A 22,613-nucleotide genomic window follows, 5' to 3' on the forward strand; every position below is an offset into this window, starting at 1 on the left:
CGTATAGCGTAAATATGCAAATATTTCGGATTTAGGACACTTTTGTCATTGATTGTACCTCAGATACATCCTTAAGTTGCAATCAGACGAAGAAATAAATAAAATAGCAATCTATATGTGCTATTATAAAATTATACAAATTATAGAGCAGAGAGTAGAAGCAAACAACAATGTGAATACTTATTGCAATTATCTTAGGGTTTATGCGTGTCATATATCACACGAATAAACCCTTATTTGAACATATTTCTTATCATAAAGTAGATACTAGTAATTACATGACAGATCAAACGCTTGCTATTAAATAATAAATGCGCTATTGATTTTACTGTATTCCGCCTCTTAATTGTCACACACACACATTTTCTCTTTCTACAATATTTCCCTAATGCGCTGCTACTACATGCCTCATAGTTATTCACAACATTCTATAAAATTGACGCCACGATATATATATGGCAATCATTCATTTAAAGTTTCAACAAATACTTCATCTTCTCCGAGTGTTCGGGACCATTACCAACACATTTCCGCCGCATCCAAATGTTGGAAAAAAAGAGCTTTTTTTTCGTAATTTTTATTACTACTTTACTCTCTTTATATTAGCAACAGTGTGGATAGGAATGTTAATGAATACATACAAAAATAGAAACAATGATGTCGGCGAGTTAATGAAGAATGTGTCCCATATGACATCTATAATGGAAGGTGTTCTCAATTTTGTGCACACTTAAGAGGAAACAGCTACAGGTAATAATATTTATCGTTGAGAAATATTCTTTTGATGTATGCTAATAATTTTTAATAACTATCTTTTTAAAATAACCTTTTTCTGTATTTATAAAAAATATTAGTGATTTATATAATTAATTTTTCGAATATAGAAACAAGTTAAAATAAAATCTTTATAAATGCTAATTAATAGAATGTAATTGAATTCAATAAGATTGGATATATAATAATTTATTATTAAAAATTTTTTACGTAGACAAAAATGATCATTTGAGCAAATATTTTAGATGGGTAAGAAAGAAAATTGCTAATTTATAAAAATTATATCTTTTATAAAAATTATAGTAATATTTATTTATAATTTAATTATTTTATTACAAAAGATTGAAAAAGCGCAAATAAAGCTAAAAGAATGTTGAAAAAGTGCGAAATAATGTTTTAAAAATAAATATATTATAATTTATATATTTATAATTTAAATATAACTAAAAATTTGATTTATATATTTTATGTATTATTTTACTTAACATAAATTAAATTACGGAGATGTAGAAAAACACTGTTAGATTAAAATAAATTTGATATATAAGTATATATGTAATTAAATAGTGATAAATCTTTAGATTAACTTAAACCTTATAGATTATTTTCGTCTTTATTTCATATGATAAGAGGCACATTTCTGAATAATATATACTTTAAATTTTGTGGCACTCTCTCTTGCTTTCTAAAGTATGTGATTTTGAAATATAATAATTTTCCTATTTATTTGTATCATCTGTAATTATATAGTATAGGGGAGACAGCTTAAATGACCTTAACTTTGACATATGTTATGAAGGTCATGATTATGAGAAACCTACAAAAGTTTTAATTGTCAAAAGTTTAATTTATTGTTTATTAAAAAGTTATGAACAAAAAGAAACTATACAAATTAAATATAATTAATAACATTCAATTTTTACGAAATGTTTAAATCTGTGTGTATTTTTCAAGAGCATGATTTTACATTGAAACTTCCACGCAGTACTGTCAGCTTTGATAGTTTCTACACTAGCAAGTTTTGTTATTTTTATTTATGTAAAAGAGCATGAGGCGACGCCCCATCCCTCTGTGCACCCTCATTTGAACGTTCTTTCCCAGCATGTATTTTCCAGTATGTCCTGAGAAAGAACGTTTGGGTGAGAATGATAGAGGAACAAGGCTTCCGTCCGCTGTGCCCTCTCACATATGGTAAATATGAATAATAAAACTTGAAAATGTGTAAACTACTACGGCTGGTTGTATTACGTGGAGGTTCTAATGTAAAATTGATTTTACGATTAAATAAAAAACTACAAATTTTTATATAATATCAAATTATATTTATTTTATTATCAATATAAAAATGTACTGCTAGTGACGTAGTAGCAAATGTAAACAAAAGAAATATGAACACTCAAGTAAGATATGACAAAATGTAAACAAAAATATATAAACACACAAGTAGAATATATCAAAAAGATGATACAATTAAGTACAAAATTTATACAATATAATATTTTAAATTTGTATATTTCAGAAACCAAGAGAGAATACCATAAAATTCGAAGTGCGTATTACTGAAGATTATACCCCCTATCATATAAAATAAAGACGAAAATGATTCATAAGATGTAAGTTAATTTAAACATTTATCTAAATTATTTTCCAACTTCTTATCTTTTTTGTCATTGTTGCTTATTGCAACTAGTTCATATAATAATTTTATAAAAATGAATTTATATTAAGTACATTTAAATTTATATTCAATACAATTAAATACATGTATACACATCTTAAATTAAATATCGTATTATCATAGATAATACGATGAATAGTAACAATGACGCAAATCTAAAAATAAAGAAAACAATTTAATTAATTACATATACATCTATATGCTAGTATATCTATTTCATAAACGTTTACAATTAAAATATAATACACGCAGACTATATTTGCTGTGTGTATGATTTGTTCTTGTTCTTTTCTTCTTTTGTTTTCTTATTTTTATTTTATTCGCTTTTTGATCTTAAAGATTGAAAAACTATTGAAAAGTTTTACAGAACAATCTTTGAAAATAAATCAGCTGCTATTTCAGAAACAAAAAATATTTGGTTTCGAGTATTTTGTGTGAGGCAATATTACATTAACTTTTAAAATAGCATAATAAATTACGTTAAAATAATCTTTTGTACAACCTTAAACTTTACAAAATTGTCAAGTATATACTTCTAAACCAAAATCAAGTATTATCTCTCAAAAAGCGAATGACATTTGAGTAGAGCAGAGACTAAGTCAATTTTGATCCATAACAAAATTTCTTTTATATATATTCCAGATTATAATATTGTAAGATTTTAATTTTATATGTAGATATAACATTATTAAATATTCTTTATTTTCTTATAGTATATTATTTGTACTAGATAATTTAAACAGAAAGAAAAATATTTTGAAAATAAAAATTGATGAAAATTAATATTAATTATTATTGATAATTTTGTACAATGCACACATAAATTACTTAATTTGATATTTATATAACATTTTTAAAATATGAATCATGAGTGACTTGGTGTCCGCTGACAGAGGATTATAAAAACCTAAATGATTATTTCTAACGCTCGTTAAACTCTCTTATGAATGTTATGTGTTTTAGAATCTGATACGCATCGAGGCATTTATGAAATTTTCAAAGGATCGTGAAAGAGCTATCTTGCAAAAGTATATAAATCGTTATACTACATTTATATTTACTGTTGCAATATCCTTCAATATGGCAGGATTGACTGTCATATTTGCTCCTTTATTTATGCCTCTAGAATTTCCTTTGAAAGTATGGTATCCGTTTTCGGTGGATTTATCGTCACGAAAATTTATTCTCTATAGATATTTACAATTATGCACGCTATTTTCAGTCTTGATGTGAACGTCATGATTGCTTTTTTCTTTTTGTATTCAACAGCCAGACTGGAGATGTTAGCTTTTGAAATAGAGCGAGCTACTAATGAAGATCATGTCGTATCGTGTGTTAAAAAACATCAGGAAATAATAGAGTAAGTGAGATAGAGATAAGATATTTTTTTTAGAGATTTTAGAACTTAGTAACAGAACTGCGCATAAAGCAGATTATTGCTTTAATTGTATTAATTAATAAGTACAAAATAAATATATATAACTATCGTATTTATAATACATGAAACATATTTTTCTTTCTTTTATATGTTTTCTCTTAGAGATAACAATAAAAATAGGATAAAATAAATTATAGATTATGTGTATATGTATATGTATAAGAGTGGCTCACGTAAGTTTTTACAACTCAATATCTTGGAAAGTATACTATTTTAAAAATTTAGATTTTGTATTAGATAGGTCTAATTGACCTTCGAACATAAATGGAAATTGGTTTGTAAACCCAGGTTAGTGTGGATAGAAATAAAAAATATTTTGAATAAAACTAAGTTATTTTTTCCTATAGAATATAAAAAAATGTAATTTTATGTAGGAATACTAATAAAAAATTTTAAAGTTAATCATTACCCTATTCACACAACCAGGGTTTGAAAATTTCTATTCACGGATAAGGTCCATCAGACATCAGACCTAGAGGGGCGTAAAAGTTGTTCTGAGCACTGATTAGATCACACGGTTTGCAAGCTTTATTCGGCCCAACATTTATATACATATATATATTTTTATACTTATACACAGACTTTTGTATATTAACCTAGACTGCTAATAGCGAATGGATGAAACAGAGCGGTCATTTATCATTTGAATGTGAATGCATATGTTAGTAAGTGTGAGAACACACACACACACACACACATTATTATCTTTTATTACACACGTACACATACATGTACACACATACTGTGTATTGAGTGCTTTATTTGCTAGTAGTTTGCGCCCCTTATATCTAGAGGCTGTCTATCTGACTCATACAATTCAAGACCTAAATATTTAAAATCAATGGTATACTTTCCGAGATATCAAGCTGTAAAGCATTATATTTGTATCTCATCATATTATTTATTTCTCTTTTCATAAATTGCTTTTCATAAAATTGATAATAACCTTAATAATGTAATATCTATAAGTTAATTTTTATATTTGCAAATTTTTTGCACAGATTTACTTTAAGAACTCAGCAAACTTTTCAATATACACTTTTTAAAACTAATTTTACAATGGCATTTACTGTAATCAGTGGTTGTTTCCCCGTATTATTTGTAAGCATTTTGTGGTATCATGTAAAAGTATAATTAGAACTGTATAAGTAGTAAGACTTATAATTTTGGAAACGCAGCTACAATCTGGTGCTCTGATTCCTCAATTTATATCTATGACTGTGGGCGCTTTACAACGAATGTTTATTACAGCATGGGCAGCAGATGATTTGAGGGAAGTCGTAAGTTTTCTTTAAGAATAATGAAAAACAATTATGATTAAAAGTTCATAAAAGTTTATCTATTTTGCCATTATATCATCATATGACTCACTTGAGAATAGTTTCAAATTTTATTTCTATTTGTTTAATTCTCAGGCTGTTAAATTTCTAAGATTCTATCATTATTAGAACATAAAATTTACATTACTTTGAAAAAATAAATAAAATAAAATAAATAAATAAATTTATAAAAAAAAATTATATATACATATATCACAATTTAATACAAAAATTGTAAATTTTTAAATATATGCAAAATAGATTATATTTTATAGTTAGTTATATTATTACAGCATTATAAATATATTTATATAATTTACAAAATAATAATAATTATGTTGAAACATTATGTTGAAAAAATTATTTATATATTAATACCATATTGTACATTAATACTATAGACTTCTATATGTAATAATATATAAAGGTCTGTGATTTATAATTCATATGCATAAGTATTTTAAATTTCATTATACACAAAATAAAAATGAAATTTAATACGTGATGTTTTGTAGAGTTCGCAACTTGTTTGATCGATATATAGTGCATCATGGATTGGTAAAACACGAAAAATGAAAAGTGATATTTTCATAATGCTTCAAAAAAGTCGGCCATGTTTGATATTTATGAGTAGCTTATTACCCGCCCTTACTCTAGAATATTATGGCAATGTAAGAAACATTTCATTTTTTTAATAAAAGTATATATTATTTTTAGAATGTTAGTGTAAAATTTCAATAGATTTATATTGTGTGCTTGCAGTTTGTAACCAAAGTCTTGTCATACTTTATGACTATGAGAATAGTTATTGTCACATAAATCCTATAATTAAAAATAATTATGAAATAGAAGAAGAAAAAAAAAGATGTTAAAATAAAAATATATATTTAAATTGTAAATTGTGTTACTTTATTTTATTAATAATAAGTTGTTCAATAATATATATATGATAATAGAGAAAAATTTCTTTAATATCAAAAATTCAAAGATTGTGAATGTGGTTGAACATACTTATAAGAATAAATATCTTTACGCGTAAGTAAACCTTCTATGAAATACATTGTATCGACGTAAGCTATTATCAGTAAGTAAAGTTTATCGTTTGCCGATACAACTATGCCGTTTTTCATACGACGCTTTTTTCTTGCAGTACGCTGGTGCCAACTGAAACCATTTTGGAGCGGATGGAACTACGTGGCTAGATAATTTTTTGGTACCACGGTGAAACGATCGATTGGTTCATGTCCATGCTAATAGATCCATATAATTGGTGTATTTGAAAAGTTTATGAAAATATTACGAATTTATTAATATATTACATTACATATTATATTATTTATTTAATCTACACAAATCCGTTGCCTTAAAATATAATAAAAGCTTTTTGTCAATCACCGACACTGATGCGCAACAACGGAGTTGTCGATATTGAAGCTAATACGTTGTTTATAACATACAAATATAAAGTCTAAATTATAACAGCGCTTAAAATAATTAATATTCAAGAATTTATTATTGTACTCATCAAAATTTTATATTCGATGCGTACAATAATAAGCAGATATATAAATATGGAATAATTCTCTAAATTAAAAAAAAAAGAATTATTTTTTTAAATAGAAACTTTTATAAGATTTATGAGATTAAAAGTTTTTATCTCTAAGTTTCTCTTGTTTTAATTATTCAAATAAATAGACTGAATTAAACTGATGTAAAGAAGTTATAATAATTAATTACAAATAATAATATATAAATAATATTTACCCTAGAGTTGCTCCGCCGGTGCAGGATGCCTCTCCTAGGCCTTCTTCTCCTCTCAGATGTCACGGTTGTAAGAAACTATTGTTTTAGACGCGATATATTTTTTTTAATTTGTTTAAATCACTCAATATTTTAAACCATACAAAAGTAAAAACGCGATAGCTTCGACGGCACTCCCGCATTTTTACGCGCGATACTTTAACGGCACTCCAAAATTTTGCAACGATCGAAAATCCCATTTCATCACGCACGAGAATCATATTTGGACTCGACAAGTCAGGCACGACCAAACTCGAAGCAAGAGTTAAGTCCGAAGCGGAAGAAGACGAAAGATCGAGAGAATCGATCGCGACTAGGGTTTGCTCGATTCTCGTCCGTGCAGATCTGCATCTCAGACCGACTCATTAGGCACGATTTCGGATAAGCATATGTGTCTATCATATAGACAGTCCACATGATACGTCATAGGATTGGTAGACAGATCAAAAAAGAACACCCATTTCATAAATGTTCAACAATCTGAACATTTATCAAATGGATCGGACCTTTTTACCGAGCGTAAATCATGACCTAAGTCCTCCAGTTGACATCTTCAATGCGATACATATTGCTGGTAGACGGTGCAAGAAAAGGGAACCATCAACTATTTATTCCAACAATTGACCAAACTCTAATCGATTGGGGACGAAACTTGTTTGTCGAAACAGACCGCGTTCTCAACAACTGATTAAAATTTTATTTTAATTTTTCTTGTTGAATAATGAATAAATAAATAAATCAATAAATTGATAAATACATAAATAAATAAATGAATAAATAAATAAAGAAGAATAAATACAGTTAGAAATATATACAAATGGAGAAGATGTACTGTAAGAACGAAAGGTCCCATGGCATGCTACACTCCTAAGTACTGGGACACCCTGTATACAGCAAGGAAAGTATACTTTACATTTAGAGCGAGAGATAGAAAAGATTAAGTACAAATTACTTTGGCAGTTTCCTATAAAAAATTACTTATGCACTTAATTTTTATACCTTGTAAAATTATCGAATGGAAGTCTTTTCTATTGTAATAATCGTTTGCATTCCTTATTGGTTGCTTACAGGGTATATGGCAACCATCGATTGCACTAATTATCCCTGGAAATCCATGCAATCGATTTTCAAATATCTAAAATTACATAGTTATATATATTGTTGCGTCCGCGGAACGATATAGTTATTTTCGAACACGCGCGACACAACTATTCCATTTTCCCTTTCACACTCTCACACACGCAATAAAAGGAGAGTTCTTTAAATATACAAAGATTTTTATAAGAATAATAATTATACAGAATATAATTGTAATGCTCATTAGCAATCTCTTTATTAATCAAAGTCCTGAACAAGACTTTTTCTTAAATAACCGTCTTCGCGCGACGCTGCTTCGATTGTCTTCGACGACTTTAGATCGATCGATATATTGATTCTTCAGCTCAGCTGAGAGAGTCAATCAATAATTCTTCAAAACAGACGACACAGACATCACAGACACAACAATGTGCATGTGCGTGTGTGTGTAAACATATTGTAAACATACTTCACAAGATAATAATTGACGTTCTGCTATAGTTGATCATTTTATATATTGTGGTATTAATTGTGTTAATACACCTGTAAGATTTTTAAAGATTTGATGTCCAGTGTTTTTCGTCAAACCAAACCTGTCACCAGCAGATAAAAAATTCTCTGGTTTTGACAATATCCAAATTGCAAACATCAATTTCTTTAAAATGACATTAACATTTTGTATATTGTTTACAAGAGGAGCAACAACATTAAGTAATTCCTGTAATAAAATATCAAATTAGTTATATACATACATGTCTTGTATATTTTCATTTCACTTTTAATATTCAATAAATATCTTGAAAAGATTTGTTTTTTTATATCTCGAAATAATTAATAAGTTAGCATTAAATACAAAGATCTTTTCAAGATGTAGTGTCATGTCACATCATATAAATACACCTTCTTACGTATACATATTTCAAATGTACGTCGTAACATTCTAAAATGATCCATGAATTATATATCGATATATTGGGAAATCGTTATTTCACAATAATTTTTATTACAAGGCCTTACATTTCGTCTTCCATCTTCATGTAGTATTGGATGACCTAAATCTTTTATCACATTATTTATTATATTGTTTATATCAAGGCCTTCATTCAATATAATAAATATTGAATCCATTATTAATAATTAGATGTAATGCGTTTATTTTATTGTATTTCGAAAATAAGTTACAAGTACGCCCACACTATGATATACTACATAGTTCAGAAAAGTGTGTTCAGCAAACGTCATTTCGCATTATTCCGAATTCTTAATTAGAATTCTCCAGATCGTTTTACCACAAGTTTACGCGTAGCCAGCAAGTAGAGTTTATTAAATTTGCTAGAGCTATTATAAAAAGAATTAAAAAATAAAATAAAATAAAATAAAATAAAGCTGTAAAATTAAGTAAATTAAATTAAATTTATTTTGAAGAAAAAAAATATAAAAATATTTTTTTAAATATAAATTTTGTTTAAAATATAAAAATAATATTTTTTAGGAAAATAAAAATTATTTAAATACAAATTGCGCATAAAAAAGATGGTAAAAACAATTACAAAAAAATTATTAGATAAAAATTAAACTTACATATATAATAAAATATAATTTAATTAAAATGAAAAACGTAAAAAGTTTTAACTTTATTGTATAAGGTATACTTAAATCACATTATATTATATGTATTATGTATTACCTATTTATTTATTGTATATATTACACATGTATATTATATGTATATGATATTATAATATTATATATTTTATACATATAATATACAATAAATATATATAATATTATATATATTTATATTATATATTTATAATGTTATATTTATTGTATATCTACTGTAAAAAAAATTTGCTGTAAATTATACGAAATTAAAAGAACACGTGCAATAACACAAAAGTCCATTGAAATTCCAAATTCTTTTAACTGATTGGTTAATAAACGTAATCGATAAGTACATTAATAATTTTTTGGTCACGATAGACTATCAGTTACGTTTGATCTAAAAGTTTCTAATAAATATATATAAACAATAACTAATATATTTATAAGAGAAAAATTTTGATGCTTTGTTAATTAATACACACACAAATGTTTTAGTATTATGTCAAAAAATATTTGAATGTTAATTTACATTAGTATATGCATTAAATAGATGTTTGCTTGTTTATCTTCGAATATCACTACAGCAAAGTCAGAGGAAATCTATTTTTTCCTTTAAACAGAAAGGGATATAGCACTTCCCACACACATTTCTACAATCATTGAATAACTGTTAACACCGTGCATAATATTTAATAAATTAAGTGAGAAAGTTTCACAATAGTTCGAACACCATAGCTTTTACTACTGCTTCGTTGCAACTTGTTATTATCCTTACACATAGATGCAACACTAACCAAAGGTATGATTATGCTAGCGCCGTAAGGGGATACTTTATTCATTAACAAGCTGGTTTCCGTAACGAAGTTCGCACATAAAGTTACAGCGTGTCTCAAAATCGATGTCTATGTAATCACATTTGATTTTCTTAATAATAAACTAAAATTTAGACGACACATCTATGTAAAATTGTTACTTACATTGATAAGTTGATAATTAACATATAATTTAAATATAAGAATAGTCATAAGGTGTTACAAAACTTTTACTACAATTATCATTTATGTGGATCCACCTGTAACTTGCCTTGTGAATAATCCTCGTTGGGCTCTTCTCTTTGCTTTTGCAATGCGCAAACGCAAAATATTACGAAGGAAATTCATTGGCATACGAATATGGAGAGTGCAAAGAGAATTTATCACGGATAACGAATGTGTTCTTTGTGCTGATAACGTGTTTACACGACGTATGTACGACGACCATATCATCATACCATGACATTGAAGATTACGCCAGTCAAAGCTATACTCTTTACAAAGATCAGCGTAGCATTGACGTGCGCCTGGCCGCCGTCACCAAAAATGACGAAATCTAGCATTATTCTTTTTAAAGCTTGCTGGTATATGTGTTACTTCTCTAGTATTTTATTGTTACTTCCGTTGTTAACTTCAGTTTATGAGTATCGTGACGATCCGGTAATTTTAGCAAAGTCGGTCTGCCTCTCTTGTGCGGTCGCTCAAGTGACGATCAAAATGATGGTGTGTCGTATGCAATATAGTTCTTTTCAAGTAGGTATTACATATTAAATTTGAGAAATGTTCGTAAGATAAAATAATTTATATTAATTATTTATATATTAACATGCTCAAAAAGTATATATAATTTTTACATGCAAATTATTATATAAAAACACAATAGTAATGTATATATAATGCATGAATAATTTTACAAACCAGATTGTTTGTAATTTCTAAAAGGTATATTTTATAAAAGATTTTTAAAAAATTTGATGCAAACATTTTAATTACAAATAAATGTACGTGGATAATAGATCTATTCTCTAACATTTCTTTGACACACAATTTATAACAAATATGTGTTTTCTCAGGTCATTTAAATTATTTCTTTTAATTCCATTATAATTGAAAAGTATCACATTGCTTATATATTTTATGTCTATGCCAAATTCTAACTTGTTTTAGCTTATGCAAATTATTAACTATTTTATGTACGTAAATAATATATTTTTATTTAAATTTAAAATATAAAATATTTTTATTTAAATTTCTACATTCTTAAAAAAAATCAAAACATATTTTAAATGTTCAGCGTTTTAAATATTAAATATTAAGTTTTTGATATAATTAGTCTATATTATAATAAGATTAATGTATAAATGAAGTATATATCCTTCAATGATTAGAGACGGACTAATTGTTGTAAATATAAAAATTAATTTCTATAATAATATTTAGTACAAATTATTTATAGTACATATAATTTCAGATGCTTTATCATGACATGGAAACATTTTGCAAGCAGGCGGATGATAAGAAAAATATTACTTTGCAACGATATGTTGACGATTATAAATGTGCATACGGTACTTATACTTTATGGTGTTATCTGACCGCTATTGGTGTCATTTGCGGGCCATTATTTCTTCCACAACAGTTTCCGACTGATGCAAAGTATCCGTTTCCCGTGGTACATCATCCGGTAAAAAGTATTATTTATTTGCATCAGTCATTAGTTGGTTTACAAGTTTCGGCCGGAATGTGTATCGATTGCAGCATTGCGATTCTTTTATTTTACTCCGCAGCAAGATTAGAATTATTAGCTCAAAAGATTCGTAGTGTCAAAACTGAGTGTGAACTCGATGCATGTATTAAACTGCACGATGAAATATTAAGGTAAAAACTGATTATTTATCAAATTTGAATATTTATATCAAGGTTTTAATTATTTTATATATAAATTTTAAATATTTTATATATTATTTTATATATTTTCTGTATATATATAATTATACAGGGTGTCTTATAACTAACGAGCCAACGCTCGTGAACGGATAGAGTACAGTGAACTGAACAAAAAAGTATTAGGTCATTTTGCAATTTTCGCAATAATTATTAAAATATTAATTAAAAACGCTTAGCGAACAATATTATACATATGTACAAGATGTCCGGTAATAATCGCCCCACCTTTCTAGGGCTCATAGAGCAAATCAAACTGAACATAAAAGTTCTGTATCATTTTACAATTTTCGCAATAATCATTAAAATATTAATTAAAAACGCTTAACGTATGAGCGCATGCTGCATATAGCGCTCAGCATACCCTGAACGTTTTTAATTAATAGTTCAATAATTATTGCGCTAATCGCAAAACAATACAGGACTTTTATGTTCAGTTTGACCTGCTCCATCTGCCCTTGAGCTATGGGGCGATTATTACCGGACATCTTGTAGATATGTCTAATATTGTTTGCTAAGCGGTTTTAATTAATATTTTAGTAATTATTGCGAAAATCGCAAAATAACTTAATACTTTTTTGTTTAGTTCACTATACTCTACTCACTCACGAGCGTTGGCTCATTAGTTATGAGACACGCTGTATATATATATATATATACATTTATATATATATATATATATATATACGCTGCAAGACAAATTGCAAGACAAACATAGAAAAAGTTTCTATGTTTTTAAGTTTCTGTATATATATAGAAACTTAAAAACATAGGAACTTTTTTTACTTTAAAAATAACATCTACTAAAACAATGAGAAATATTAACAAAAAACAAAATAAAATAGATTTTACTCTATGCTAAATATTGTTTTTTAATTAAATATAGGTAATTTTCAGATACATTAGCAAAATGATTAACGTAGTGTGGCCTTTGATTTTGACTACGATTACAACAACAGCTATGGGTGTTGTTTTTGGAAGTTTAAACATGGTCACTGTAAGCATCACATGAATTATTTAATATAAAACCTCTTGATCTTGGATAATAATCAATTGTGATGTCAGATCTTCTGATTAAATACAAAAAAATCTTTAATTATTAATATTATATTGAATTCCCAAAAAAGATGTGTGTGTCTGTGTGTGGCTTATTTTTAATAAATAGGAGCAACCAATAATGGTCAAGATCCAATATTCCATCGTAGTGTTTAGTGCCAGTTTGGAACTCTTTATATGCGCTTTTCCAGCTGATAATTTAATGCATATGGTAATGTTCTTTGATTAAAAATTAAATTAATTAACATTTATATATTATACAAATAAAATAAAATAATATACTAATAAAAGTTATATATTATACAAAAACTGTAATAATAATTTGCTTTTCTTTATAGAGTAGCAGAATTTGTCTTGCAGCGTACGAGTCGAAATGGTTTCAAGGAAGTGTAAACATGCAAAAGAAAATCTTTCAAATCATTTTCAGGTCACAGAAACCTGAAGTTATTCGAATAAATGGCATTCTTCCAGCATTGTCATTACGTTATTATGCAGGGGTAAAAATTATATATTTTATTTTTATACATTTTTATTTACAGTATTAACGCCTTGTTAATTTAATCTTAATCTCTTCTTAATAGACTTTATTAACTAAAACTAACTTTTCTTGAGCATTTTGTATATATTTATAGTCTTACTAATAAAATATTTGCGCTTTATTATATAAAAGAGAGAAAAATTATCTAATTATAATCATAACCATAAAAAACAATGAAAAATTTTTTATTACAGTTTTTGTATACATCCTGTTCTTATTTTACTGCAGTACGTATAATGGTCAACGAAAATGTTATAGATTAAATAAAAAATGTTTTGAAATACATGGTAAAGTATATTTATCTTGCTAGCGTTTTTGTATTTTATAAATATTAAATACATTATTTAGATCGTTGAATATGTAAATGTAACACTAGAAATTATATAGTAAAATAAATAATTCTATTTTATTCTCTGCGATCATTGTGTATACTATTTATATTATTTGATTTTGGCTTTTTTATATTCCACATAAAAATTTTGTAATATCTAAAAAACTTGTCGTATACAATATGGAAATGTACATTCCATGAATAATCCTTATTTTTGTATTCAGATATAAAAAATAATGTTTTTGAAAAGCTATCGAGTATAATTTTAACAAATAAGTAGAAATATATTTAAAAAGTTAAGTTTTAAGCCATATATTAAGTTAATCCTATTTCTATCAATAGTTTAATATATCCTTCTTTAACACAATTATATATATATATATAACATATTTTATGTTAATATTTTATATTATATATATAATATTTTAATTATATTTATTATATTTATAAAAGTTTTTAAAGCTAGTAAAATTAAAATTAAAATCCAATAAATTAATTAGAACATTTACTGACTAAATTAAATCTGTTTACCTTATATGTATAATGAAATCTATTTGTAATTTTTGATAGTCTTTAAAAAATACACTTTTTTATTAAAATATTGTATGGATATTATTCCAACTTAGTAAGCTTCTTTTAACACATTATAATGTTTTACTTATCTGTAGAATTACAATTTTCCCTTCTCTCAGAAAATGCACAGCAACTCACAAATATATTACATAAACAAAACTCGACACTTGTTAGAAATACCGGATAACATTCAGTGTAACACATTTTAATACACATGTTCCTTTCACATGAGGTATGTGTATTAAATTATAAAATATGGAAGACATATGATGCGAGGGATAGTACACGCTCAGTTATAAGAGGGAACGCCTTATGGTACTTATAAGCAGAAACACTTTATTGCAATATCTACACCAAGAATCAAGAAAAACATCTAAAAAAAAGTGATAGATAATTTATCAGAATCTACGGTTTCATTTTTCTATAATATTTAGAATATGAAAATAGATAATACCTTTTAGATATCATAGCTATTATTCAGTTTCTTTATTATTCTGTTTATATTTTATTGATCATTATTGTATGTTAGGAAAGAAATTTTTATTTATTAAATATTTAGACGCGCAGCACCATCTCTCATCATATAATAATTTTATCGATGTATATATCATAATTATGCGAGACGAAACACATTGTGTTACAATATATAACATACTTACATAAATTTTCTCTTACCTACATACATATCTGTTATCGCTACATGTCTTTTGACCATTTATAACGGTTTTTCTGGAAAAGTGTCTACTTCAAATAATAATTAATTAATTTTTACGATATTATATGAGTATATAAGATACAAAGTATATTGTAGTCATGCGAGGAAAATTGATGTTAGAAAAAATTATTTTTTTTGTGAAATTAAGTTTGTTTCCAATTTGGGGTTGGCCACTATCAAAAGACGCGACAAAATTGAAAATAGCTTGCATGAAATTATATCATTATTTATGTATTTTTATATTAATGTGTTTAGAAATACCAATGATATATACTATTATAAACCATCTTAATGATTTTATAGTTTTAGTAGAGTTAATTTTGGAACTAAGCGCCATTACTCATACTATTGGAAATTTCATCTGTCACAGAATTAATAAACGTCATATACAAGTAAGTGCTATTTATATGTATTTAGTATCGAAAAACTTAAATGCAAATTAGTAAGGAAATCAAGAGCGTTTTATTACTATACTCTTTTATATCAATAATATGTATTACTGTTTGCAGTATGTTACTTTTGAAATGATACGTTTTTCTAAATTAATTGAGCCACACGAAGATATAATTATTCAACGATATATTGACAAACTTATCTTATTTCATGCTGCATCTATATTAAATGTCTATACAGCTTTTACAGTAGTCGCTTTTATTATACCCATTACAATGGATCAACCGTTTCCATTAATAACCGAATATCCGTTCGATGTATCTTATCAACCGCTAAAAACTATTATCTATATACATCAAGTTGTGGCCGGATTATATGTAGCAGGACAACTAAGTAGCAATATTTTCATGGCTCTTTTGCTTTGGCTTGCATCCGCAAGAATTGAAATATTAACAGATGAATTGCGGAAAACCACAGATGTTTTTCATTTGGTCAAATGTATTAAAAAGCATCACTATTTGCTCAAGTGAATATCATCCACTTTACATTTTTATAATTGCAAACACTATGACTCCTGTACATGTTGCAAATTTCTCAAATATTTAAGAAATATACATATATTGTAATTTAAACAACCAACAATAAAGTTTAATTATTATATTTTATAAATAAATGAAAAAAATCTTACATATAAAATCTTGGTGTATGTGGGTATATCAAAAGTCATATTATTGCTTATATTATGTGATTTGTTAAAAATCATTTAAGTAATGTGAATTTTAAATGTTTAACACTTATTTAGATTTGCAACTGAAACTGCTATTGCTGCTCGTCCTTTTGCACTAACAACTATATGTTGTAGTACAACAAGCATGGTAATACTCGGTATTTTGCTTCTTATCGTAAGTACACTATATTAATAAAAAGTTATTTTTTCATAGATTTACTTCATTATAAATTTATATTCTTTTATAGATTTTTTTGCAAATTATTCCTTTGTAGAACTTTGTATATATATATATATATATATATATATATATATATATATATATATATATATATATATACAGAGTATCCCATTTTAATTCCTCCAGGCGAATATCTCGAAAACCAAGCCCGGGAGAGGAAAATATTTCAGGCAAAAGTTGTTCGATTTCGAGGGGGCCATAAGATGGTACCATTGGTCTGACCTTGAAGAGTCATTTGAAGGTCACATGAACGTCATGTTTAATTTTTTAAATGGGACACCCTGTATATTATTGCATAATTTTGTAGCTTATCTCGAGAGCTTTCCAAAACACAATAATAAAATATTTTTTCATTAAATACTTTTCGAGTTATAAGGCTTCAAAGTTGCAGTATTTTGACATAAAATACAAGATATCTCGTAAAATATTCATTTTTCAATTATTTTACCCTAATACTTTTATGCGCATAATAATGAGACGAATCAATTGGTGTAAAGAAAACACATAGTTATCTGTAAGAAAAAATTTGAATTTGCAACTAGCAGTTACACATTTTTACTTTAACATAATTATGTATTTTAATTCGAAATCAAACAACTTTTGCCTGAAACATTTTTCTCTCCCGGGCTTGGTTTTCGAGATATTCGACTGGAGGAATTAAAATGGAACACCTTGTATATATATATATATATATATATATATATATATTAAAAGACTTCTCAAATCCCTGCATTTGCCCTTCGACCCACGAGAAAACCACGGCTCAAAACCGTGAATGAGGCAGTCTTCTTAAAGAACAGTAATTCTTCAAAGTGGATTTTAAAATCACCTTCAAGAGACGTCGCTCCTTCTAATTAATAAACTGAAAAAAACATTTCAACAGAAAACAATGTCAAACATCAATCGATACACCCGAGAAATCAAAACCATTCAAATCTTTCCAGCGAACTCTCAAAACAAAATAGCCCCTTTTAAATTTGAAATTCAAACATTTTAACAAAATAATTTTTTTTATTGAGAGACTACACTCTCTAGAATTCTCTAAAATTAGAAGGACTTAGCTGGTTTTGAAGAAGTTGTATCGCTGCATCTCTTTCTCGGAGTTTTTTTTGTGTTCTCTCCTGTTCTGCTCTCCTTTCCTGCCTCAATTGCGCCACACTTCCAGAAGAAGAGCCCGTTGTATTTCTGGCTCCACTGTGGACGCTGGCGTCTGAGAACGGATCCTTCTCGGAGAGTGTGTAATCGACATTGTTTGAATTTTTTTATTTCTCTGCACACACACTAATTCACTTATAATATCTTCTGACGGATAGACCCCGTTACGTGGATCGTTTATCCCAGAAGAGCCCCCAAAATGTTACGTCCGCGGAACGATTTCAATATTATTTTCCGAATGCGCGCGACGCAACTATTCGTTTTCCCTTCTCACACTCGCGCACACGCAATAAAGGGAAACTTCTTTAAATATACAACGATCTTTATCAAGATAATATTTATACAGATTATAATTATAATTCTTATTAGCAATCTTTATCGATTGAAGTCCAGAACGAGACTCTCAAAATTCTTTTTTCAAATATCCATCTCTATGCGACGCTCCTTCGATTGTCTTCTACTTGAAAATCAATATATTGATTTTCCGACTCAGCTGAGAGTCAATCGATACTTCTTTCGTTACACGGAAGATACAGACGCAACAATATATACAATACATACAATACTCAAGTTATCAATTATACTTAAGATATATTGTAAATCGTATACAGTGATATATACATATAGATAATAATGGAAAAGATTCTCATTTTAATATAATACAATTTAACAATCATTTTTATTTCAACCACTTAAGTCACATTATCAAATGTAAAATAAAAATTATATTATACAGAAAAAAAGAATATTCTTATTTTGATAATGTCTTTAATTTTAAAATATAAATTTTGAAATGAGATTACTTTGCGTTAAACAAGGAAAATTTTCTTATATAAAGACATTTTATATAGTTCAACCAATAAAAATATATTCTTGTTATTTCAAAATAATTTTTTTGAATGGAGAGGAAAAAATGCATAAAAAATAACACATATTCAAATTAAAAATTATAATTTTCTTGGAGTCAAAATAATTATTATATTTTTAAAATGATAATTATAATATTAAAACATGATTATAATATTGTTGAAATTTAAGATTTTTAAATTCTTCTAAGAAAATTATAAATCGTTGAGTATATATTAAACAACAAACGCGTTTATATGAGTATATAAGTTTTAATTTGACATTTATTTTTTTCTGTGTATGTATTACAAAAATATTGTATTTACCTATATTTTTGTCAATAATTTAAGAGCAATTTAGTTGCAGCAATTTTTCACTCTAAAATTTTTATTGCTTTTATTTTATTGATTCTCTCTATTTAATGTCGTTACCACCTAAATAATCATTGTGATATTTTAGATTGTTTAACTATAGACATACTTTATACTTATTTGCGCATAAAAGAAATATACCTATATAAATGTAGTAGATATGTATAGTATGTACAAAAAGTTTTTGGAGTGATTTTTCGTAAGACATAGTAACGCTATTTCTCAAACAACTAGAACTTGATAGAACAGACCTTCCTTTACAACACATCAGAAAATGTATTTCAATCTACCACTGAGCTGCCTGAAATTTTTATACATATAGAAGAAGATCTGTTCTACCGAGTTTCATAGATGTTCGAGAAGTAGATCTGCTAATGTGTTCTACAAAAATCATTCTGGGAACATTTGTATACACAATATAATTCAATTAATAACGAATCAAAAATTTTAATGTAAAAAAAACATAAATAAAGATATGCCAAATTTCACCTATTTTATCATATTTTTTGAAACAGAATCGATCTAAGCTATTAATAATAAAATATATCGGTTTAGTTTTGACCGGTTTATCAGAAGTATTTGCGTACACATGGCCAGCAGAACAGTTAATTTACACAGTAAGTTATACTTATTACTAAAAATTATTATAAATTAATTTAACTCATGTTTATTATTTTTCCAGAGCCAAGATGTCGCACAGGCAGCGTTCGATATAGCTTGGTACGATCAATCAATTAAAGTACAGAAATGTATACAAATTATTATACGAAGAAGTCAAAAACCAATAACGGTTGCAATAGCTTGTCTTATGCCCACATTATCTCTTAATTATTTTGCATCGGTGAGAAAGATTTCAAATTGATTGAATTGATCAAACGTAGTTATCATATTGATAGCATCAATTATTTAGCTATTGTCATATACAATCCGTATTGATTCCAATTTATATTGATATTTTATTAACAAGTTTTAATAATATTTGACATAAACTAACATAAACTATAACTACAAAGATATAAAAATATATGCATATTTTTATTAATAAAAATTTTCATATTTCTTGACACAATGAAAACTTAATTATCATATATTTGTATATATTTATATGTTTCAGTACTGTTCGACTATAATCTCCTTTTTCACAACATTTCGAGCATTTCTAGATGATGACGAATAAAAACAATGTATAGATTCAATGTAATCATTGTAGTAATTGATGTTTACACGAAAGAAATTTATATTGTATCACATACATTATTATATAAACATAAATTTCTGAACCAATAATTATATATTGTTTGATTTTAAAATTCTTATAAATAAAGTTACTTTTATTACAGATTCAAATATTATTTATGAAAAACAGTGATACATTCTATCTATTTTTCATATTAATAATACATATTTTTATATTTTATTATATTCAGAAAATCATTTTTACATATACGTGAAGTTAATATCTAATATTGTTATAACATACATCAGTAAATACCGCATTAATTAAGTACAGATATATGTATAATTACCAATGATACATATTAATAAGTATATTATAAATACATTGCATAGTGCATATTTATATATTAATTCGCTATTTTATTAAAGTAGTAGTTCTAATTGTAATACTGATAGTAACGGATCTGAACCATTTCTTATCTTATTCATATATTTATTCATTATCAACTAAAAACTATCTTACATGCATCAATGTATGCTTAAAATAGTAACAGCGGTATTAAAAAAAAAATGCAAATGCTCAAAAGGTAATTGCATTGTCTCTTAATAAAAATAAATCTCATACATGTCTAAAATTATTATAGTTCATTTTACATGAATAAAAACTAGCTTGATCATGAGATGATTATAAACTGCAGAAATGCGTATTAATCATAAATGTATTACATATAAATAGAGTTTCGTCCTATCTTTGCCTTAAGTTTCTGCATGCCAAAATAAATAGCATATAGATAAAGAGATAGCAAATTTTCCCCTTATGCACATTCGTGTACGTTTCTTTCGGCGATTGCACGATTGTACATGCGTGAGAAAGAAAAATATACCTTTTATCCTATCTACTTATCTTAATACACAGAAAGATAGATAAAACTCTATCTATATGTAATATATCTATTGTATTAATATAAAAATCTTTTAATTATTAACAACAGATAAAAATTATAACATACAATAATTTTGAAATATAACAACTTACAGATTCAAAATATTTTTTCTTCCAAAATTTGCATCATTAAAATTGCTACATTATCAAATGTACATAATGATTTCACAATATGAAAAGTAAAAAGTAAAAAAATTAAATGAAAATCCAGAATCCAGAAAAGTGATGTAATCTTACAAATAAAAATTATCGAAAGCCTCAAATTTCTGCCATTAGAAAATATAATTTTCTGTTATAAAATCCTCAATAATAAGGAAAAAGAAATTCCAAAGTTTCATATCAAGTTTCAAAATAAATTTATATAATTTTTATAATTTTGAGATAAAATATTGATAATATTATAATGTGAAATAGTTCATCTTGCTAACTATGTATTTCTAGATATATTTATATAAACTTTGTTTTAGTTTAATGAGTTTTGCATTTCAATTTTTAAAAAGTATTTTTAAAAAATGAGAAATTTTCTATATATACACAATTACACATATTTATTCTTTTTATTATTGATTAATTACTTTTCCATACCTGTCAACGATATTTTTCTGTATATTTTTTACATTACACTTTTTCAAGAAAAATATTTTTACAATGTAATTGTAGAAAAAATAAACACAATTGTATTTATAAAATCTCAACTACTAATACACTAAATAGATTTAGTTAACGTCTTTGCGTGTCTTCACAAAATAATGATATATATAACTACAATACTATAAAGATTGTTCGTGTTATAAATAAGTTTAGTTTTTCAGCTTCCTACATAAAATTGAATATTATAAAATATTGCAGATTCATGATTATCGTGTAAAGAAACATTACAATTGTAGAAATTCTCTTATATTTTTCTCCTATATTATACATTAGTTTTGATAAATCGCACTATTCTTTCGTGAAATCACTATTACAAATTTATTACTCGCAGCACCTATAAAACATAATCAAGCAAGTCAATGTACATGTTCCCTGCAAAATATCTTTCTCTTATAATACTGCGTATATAAATTACGTATTGAGCTATGCTATTACACATTAAATATGTAT

At 26.3% G+C, this 22,613-nt stretch overlaps 2 protein-coding genes and 1 pseudogene across 3 annotated transcripts; all 3 read left to right on the plus strand.

Annotated features, from left to right (window-relative positions):
* Positions 1-1,876: 1,876 nt before the first annotated feature.
* On the plus strand, positions 1,877-6,028 carry LOC140676281 (uncharacterized; annotated as a pseudogene).
* A 4,826-nt stretch (positions 6,029-10,854) lies between these two features.
* Positions 10,855-14,344, plus strand: LOC140662793 (odorant receptor 49a-like). Of its 2 annotated transcripts, XM_072886428.1 has the most exons (7): positions 10,855-11,256; positions 11,975-12,194; positions 12,291-12,381; positions 13,345-13,444; positions 13,613-13,714; positions 13,842-14,000; positions 14,236-14,344. In XM_072886428.1, the coding sequence occupies exons 1-7, from the start codon at positions 10,963-10,965 to the stop codon at positions 14,302-14,304; spliced, it is 1,035 nt and encodes a 344-aa protein (XP_072742529.1). In that variant the 5' UTR covers positions 10,855-10,962; the 3' UTR covers positions 14,305-14,344. The 2 variants fall into 2 exon arrangements, with proteins under 2 accessions (XP_072742529.1, XP_072742528.1); XM_072886427.1 differs by having other exon boundaries at positions 11,975-12,381.
* Positions 14,345-16,328: 1,984 nt separating this feature from the next.
* Positions 16,329-20,570, plus strand: LOC140676282 (odorant receptor 22c-like). Its single transcript, XM_072911173.1, has 5 exons — positions 16,329-16,579; positions 16,856-16,955; positions 19,909-20,010; positions 20,076-20,234; positions 20,508-20,570. Exons 1-5 carry the CDS (start codon positions 16,329-16,331, stop codon positions 20,568-20,570), a joined length of 675 nt encoding a protein of 224 aa, XP_072767274.1.
* The last annotated feature ends 2,043 nt before the right edge of the window (positions 20,571-22,613 follow it).

This window comes from Anoplolepis gracilipes, chromosome 2 (genome assembly GCF_047496725.1).
Source record: "Anoplolepis gracilipes chromosome 2, ASM4749672v1, whole genome shotgun sequence".
Lineage (NCBI taxonomy): Eukaryota > Metazoa > Arthropoda > Insecta > Hymenoptera > Formicidae > Anoplolepis > Anoplolepis gracilipes.

Bases quoted from the DNA above. Each gene is read 5' to 3' on its own strand.
- LOC140676282 (XM_072911173.1), top strand. From the start codon at position 16,329: ATGGATCAACCGTTTCCATTAATAACCGAATATCCGTTCGATGTATCT. The intron at 16,580-16,855 runs GTGAATATCATC...ACACTTATTTAG, and splicing joins AAGCATCACTATTTGCTCAA to ATTTGCAACTGAAACTGCTA. The intron at 16,956-19,908 runs GTAAGTACACTA...TTTTTGAAACAG, and splicing joins TCGGTATTTTGCTTCTTATC to AATCGATCTAAGCTATTAAT.
- LOC140662793 (XM_072886427.1), top strand. From the start codon at position 10,963: ATGACATTGAAGATTACGCCAGTCAAAGCTATACTCTTTACAAAGATC. The intron at 13,445-13,612 runs GTAAGCATCACA...TTTAATAAATAG, and splicing joins GAAGTTTAAACATGGTCACT to GAGCAACCAATAATGGTCAA. The intron at 14,001-14,235 runs GTAAAAATTATA...TTTTTATTACAG, and splicing joins CATTACGTTATTATGCAGGG to TTTTTGTATACATCCTGTTC.